This window comes from Giraffa tippelskirchi, chromosome 8, assembly GCF_054371585.1.
Source record: "Giraffa tippelskirchi isolate mGirTip1 chromosome 8, T2T-mGirTip1v1.2.pri, whole genome shotgun sequence".
NCBI classification, from domain to species: Eukaryota; Metazoa; Chordata; class Mammalia; order Artiodactyla; family Giraffidae; genus Giraffa; species Giraffa tippelskirchi.
The window spans coordinates 36,128,431-36,134,430 of NC_137282.1; the positions used below are offsets into that span (position 1 = coordinate 36,128,431).

Below are 6,000 nucleotides of genomic sequence, written 5' to 3' on the forward strand. Positions count from 1 at the left end.
TTCATAGCAGCATTATTTAAAATTTCTAAGACATGCAAGCAACCTAACTGTCCATCCACAGATGAATGGAAAAAGATGAGGTGTGTGTGTGTGCATATATATATATATACACAATGGAATATTACTCAACCATAAAAGAGAAGGAAACTTTGCCATTTGCAACACCACAGATGGACCTGAAAAGTATTATGCTAAGTGAAATAAGTCAGATAGAGAAAGACAGCTACTGTATGATATCACTTATATGTGGAATCTAAAAAGCACAACAAGCTAGTGAATATACAAAACAGCAACAGACTCACAGAAAAAAAAAAAAACTAGTAGGTACCGGTGGGGAGAGGGAAGGAAGAGGGGCAACACAGGGGCAGGGGATTAAGAGATATAAGCTGTTCTGTATAAATTACAAGGACATATTGTACAACACTGGAATATAGCCAATATTTTATAATAACTATAAATGGAATATAAGCTTTAGCAATTGTGTATAACTATACTGTATACCTGTAACTTACATAATATAGAACATCACTATAATTTGATAAAAACTTTTCCTGTTCTATTTTACTTTAAGTAAAAATAATGCTACCCTTTAAGGCTCAGAGAAAGTACATACCTGACAACTTAGTTTCTCTTTCCTATTTATCCATCAAAATCCACCAATTGGAAAATGTCTTTTTCTCTCTCAGAGAGAGGGGGAGGCAAAGAAAGAAAAACAAGTAAGTGATCTCATTGCTCAGTCCATTCAGGGAAAACCAGGAGCTTCATTATTTCATACTTTATTCCTCAGGAAAAACAGGGAGCTTCCTTTTTGAACTAGCCTAGCTATTGTGAGTGTATATAAATGTACAAGATTCAGGGACTTCCCTGGTGATCCAGTGGTTAACACTCCATTCTCCCAAAGCAGGGGGTCCAGGTTCTATCCACGCTCAGGGAACTAGATCCCACTTGCTGCAGCTTAGAGTTCGCATGGTGCAGTGAAGACTGAATATCCGGCATGCTGCAACTAAATAAACAGTGCAGCCAAATAAACAAACAATTATTTTTTTAAAAATTAAAATAATACAAAATTCACATGACACATTGCTTGCTCTCTTGTAGTTTGCAAAATTCATTGAATGGAAGATTAACATAATTAAATCCACAGGTTTATGTTGGGGTTTCCATGAACCTGTTTTCTATTGTACATCGGGCAGTGTATCATTTCATTAGTCCCAGTTCACTGGACTCCACTGTATGTGAGACTGTTTCCTATAATAGATTAGAAAACATAAATACGTAACTATAAAATGTGTAATCTATGGTTTGAGTAAGTGAGGGCAGAAGGACAGGAAGCATCACATAAAAGCTTAAAAATATTGAATTAAGACCCTTGGATACCTCAAAGCTGAAGAAGAAAGAGATACTGAAAAAAAAAGTAAGCCAAGAAGATATTGTCATCGTTGGGGGAGTGAGGAAGGAATATATTTTATTTATATTCTATTACAGCAGAAATCTTCATCCCATTTTGTTAATGAACATATTCTACAGAAGTATATACTTTGAACATTTCTTTCCTAATAGCAAGGTGTAGTGAAGACACGGAACAGACTTCCCGCATCAATTGTCTTTGTCTTTGATTAGGTCCACTACCTTATGGTTCTGTCTGCCAACTGGGCTTATGTGAAAGACGCCTGCCGGATGCAGAAGTATGAAGACATCAAGTCAAAGGAGGAGCAGGAGCTTCATGATATCCACTCTACTCGCTCCAAAGAGCGGCTCAATGCATACACATAAACACCACCCTCCAGTTCTTTCTACCACTCACATGCATTGGTGTTTAACTAAGGGCCGTCCAACCATCCAATCTTTTGAAAAAGAAAATGAAAGTGCTTCTCATCAATGATGTGGGGGGTGACTTATGAATTACCCGAATACACGTCTTTGTTGTGTAGCACTTCGTTTCCTAATTTGTTAAATTGGTGTGATCAGATCTCTTCTACAAGCTCCTATCCAGCCTGGTTTTTTTCTTTTTTAAATTTCTCAAACTCACTTAATTCTATAAGATCAAAGAGACTAACATTGTCAGATGCAGAGATTTGATTTTTAACCACTTCCATGTGTTATACATTACACCTTTTGCATTATTTCTTATGTTTTGAAAAGAAAAGTAGCTTTTTATACTTTTTAGTTTTGATTTCAGTAACTAGTTTAACTACAGGTAACCTTCAAAGGGACCATTGTACATTATGACAATAGACAGAGATGATATCATGATGACTCGAAACACAAAAATCCTGTCTGAAGATCAGTGGCCGTGTCGCTATAGGCCCTGGTTAATGTTTTCATCAAACTAAGGTGCAATTTCTAAATTTGTAAGAGTAGGTTTAAAAAAAGTGCTTCTTATCTTTGTTAACACTATTTTTTTCTTGATGTACTTCAAAGCATTTCTCTCTGATGACTCATGTTTCTGTTGTGAGCATGTAGAAACAGTGATGCTAATGCATGGCTAGTTACCTTTTTAAGATAGTGACACCAGGCTTACCTTTTAAAGTTTAGTATAGAGACAACTTTAACAGAAATAACTACCATGGACTGTTGGCGAATGATCGCTTTGTGACTTAAGCAGTGGCTGGATTGGAACTTTTAATATGCTAATGTGGAACATTAATTACCTTTATGAAGGTGGTATATTAAAAATAAGCACACTAACCCCTCCGAAGTTGTTTTACCTACTTTAAAGCATTTTAATGGATTGCACCTCTGTAAACGATTCCTCCAGTGTGTATGATATATTTGAAAAGGCTTCCATTAATATAATGGCTTTGCTTGCAGCCTTCCAATCTATGTTGGTTTACCTGTAGTGTTTTTTAAAGTGCGGTCAGAGGCCACTATACAATGTATCCTTTCAAAGTGTCGTGATATCTTGTGTTTTTATTTCAAGTAAGTCATTTTAACCAAATGTTCATTCGTATTCATTTATAAGACGTACCTATATCAAAGGAATAATAAAAAAAAAAAACCAATCAGTATTATTGGACCAAATTTGGTGTTTGTTTTAACCTTAACTCTTCTTCCGGTTATTTCTAATGCTACAAGAATGCTGTAAAGTGTCTTTTAAAATGATGTAGCCTGACAAGACTTTCTTGTCAGTGTATAAAATCTAGGTAGTATTGTGCACTATTTGACCATTGTGAAATCTTTTCTCAGTGTAAGCGCATTTCTAATAAAATTTATTGAGTGAAACAATCTTTGTACAATGACTAGTTGTGCATCATCCATAATTTTACAATTCTTGTAGTAGGTAGGGGGTGTATTACTAGGGTTATCTGTGGCATGATTATGCATTCTGTAGTATTATTTAATTAATTTGGGGTTTTGCTTCTTTTTTTACACTTAGGTTATCTTACTGGTTCAACATTTTTCTGAGATATGCAGTATTACAGATATTCAGCAAAAGTATTAATGGGCTTCTTTAAATTCTATCTTATAGTGTTTCGGTTCTGTGTCTTAACAGTTTGTGATGATTTTTAAAACTGTCTTTTAAACTTATGTAATGACGTTGATGTTTTTGGCTTTTTTTTTTTTCTGGTATTAGAGTTTGTATTTTCACAAAGAGTGCTTTGTAGCAGGCATTACAATTAATCTGTTTTGTACATAAATGTGCCAACAGCTTGATGGTGGCGTTTTTGAAATGTAGAACAAAGTGCTTGCAAATGTAATAAATACACTTGTGTACTTTGTGTACTTATTATTAGTTTCTACTGTGTGTTTTTGTTTTTTTCTTTCTTGTTTTGTTTATTTCCTATGTGTGTGCATTCTTTCCAATTCAGTTGGTGCTATTTCCTTAGAATGCTTATTGCCTTGGTTGAACCGACCTAACTCTTCACAATTTAATAAAGAGTCTGCGCATGACCTACAGCGGGGGAATGCTGGAGAGAGGGGAGAGGGTGAAGTGGAGGCTTGTGGAGGCCATTCCATTTAGCAAATGATAACGATTCGCAGTTTATGCTGTTTCCTTGACTAATATTTATTGTTTTGTGTGTTTTCTTTAGTATTTCATAAACTAGCAGAGAAACAAAAATGTCTAATGCAATTCAGAAAGAGAAAATGATGTCTTGGTTTGCTTCAAAATGTCAAGGTGAGACCAATGAAATGAAAAAAAATTTTTTTTCCAGACTTCGTTTGTTTTGGGTGTAATTTCTTCTGGCCAAATCAGAAGTAATGGCAATTTACAAATGATAAAATAGTTATCTAAAAAACCTAAACTTTCATAAAACCTGAGGAATTATATTATTCTTCTTTATTTATGTATTATTGTAAATGAAAATTTGGAAATTTCATAAAGTTAAATTACTAATAGCTACAACAATTAAAAGTAGATCATGGGAAAATGTCTTGTTTTAAAAAATCACTTTGACGACAATAAAAAAAATTATCCCCTATTCAAACCTTATGAAATAATAATTGTTATTCTTTTCAGTATTTCTGAGATGCTTAACTTTGTCATTGTTGTGCTCATTTGTATCCAACTCTTTACGACCCCGTGGACTGCAGCCCGCCAGGCTCCTCTGTCCATGGAATTTTCCCAGGCAAAGAATACTAGAGTGGGTTGCTACTTCCTTTGCAGGGGATCTTCCAGACCCAGGGACCGAAACCAAGTCTCCTGCATCTCCTGCACTGGCAGGCAGATTCTTTTACCACTGTGCCACCCAGGAAGCCCTCTAGGCATAGCAACAAGATAATAAAGAACTAAATGTTAAAGAACTTCAACATGAGCAAAAATTTCATGATATACGCTTTTCAAAAACTGATTATAAAATAATTTAATCTTTGCAAAATTAAAAGTTCAATTCTCTATGTAAAAATATATACTTATCTTTCAGTTCAGTTCAATCGCTCACTCATGTCTCTTTGCGACCCCATGAACTGCAGCACGCCAGGCCTCGCTGTACATCACCAACTCCCAGAGTTGACTCAAACTCATGTCCATTGAGTCAGTGATGCCACCCAATCATCTCATTCTCTGTCGTCCCCTTCTCCTCCCACCTTCAATCTTTCCCAGCATCAGTGTCTTTTCCAATGAGTCAGTTCTTCGCGTCAGGTGGCAAAGTACTGGAGCTTCAGCTTCAGCATCAGTCCTTCCAATGAATATTTAGGACTGATTTCCTTTAGGATTGACTGGTTTGATCTTCTTGCAGTCCAAGGGACTCTCAGGAGTCTTCTTCAGCACCTCAGTTAGAAAACATCAATTCTTCGGCACTCAGCCTTCTTTATGATCCAACTCTCATATCCATACATGACTACTGGAAAAACCATAGCTTTGACCAGACAGACCTTTGTTGGCAAAGTAATGTCTCTGCTTTTTAATATGCTGTCTAGGTTGGTCATAGCTTTCTTTCCAAGGAGCAAGTGTCTTTTAATTTCATGGCTGCAGTCACCATCTGCAGTGATTTTGGAGCCCAAGAAAATAAAGTCTGTCACTGTTTCTGTTTCCCCATCTATTTGACATGAAGTTACAAGACTGGATGCCATGATCTTCGCTTTTTGAATGTTGACTTTTAAGCCAGCTTTTTCACTCTCCTCTTTCACTTTCATCAAGAGGCTCTTCAGTTCCTCTTAGCTTTCTGCCATAAGGGTGGTGTCATCTGCATATCTGAGGTTATTGATATTTCTCCCAGCAATCTTGATTCCAGCTTGTGCTTTACCCAGCTGCACATTTCACATGATGTACTCTGGATAGAAGTTAAATAAGTAGGGTGACAATATACAGCCTTGATGTACTCTTTTCCCAATTAGGAACCAGTCCATTGTTCCATGTCCATGCTTGAATGTTAATCTGAAGTGGATTATAGACCCAATCATAAAATTTACAATTATAAAGCTTCTAGAAGAAGATAAAGAAGAATATCATCCTGACCCTTGGAGAGGCAAAATTTTTAGACAGGTTGTGAAAGTCTAAAGGAGCCAGTAATGGATTAGACTCTTCTCAAAATTTAAAAGCTTAGCTTATTAAAGGACAAA

General features: G+C 36.0%; 1 protein-coding gene across 13 annotated transcripts in view; it reads left to right on the forward strand.

The window, feature by feature from the left end:
- GPM6A (glycoprotein M6A) overlaps window positions 1–3,727 on the forward strand; it is a 253,502-nt gene extending 249,775 nt beyond the window's left edge. For all 13 annotated transcript variants that reach the window (XM_081523879.1, XM_081523882.1, XM_081523885.1 and 10 more), the window contains one exon: window positions 1,621–3,727. In XM_081523879.1, the coding sequence (XP_081380005.1) occupies window positions 1,621–1,773 (153 nt within the window). In that variant the 3' untranslated portion in view covers window positions 1,774–3,727. The remainder of the gene's footprint in view (window positions 1–1,620) is intronic.
- The last annotated feature ends 2,273 nt before the right edge of the window (window positions 3,728–6,000 follow it).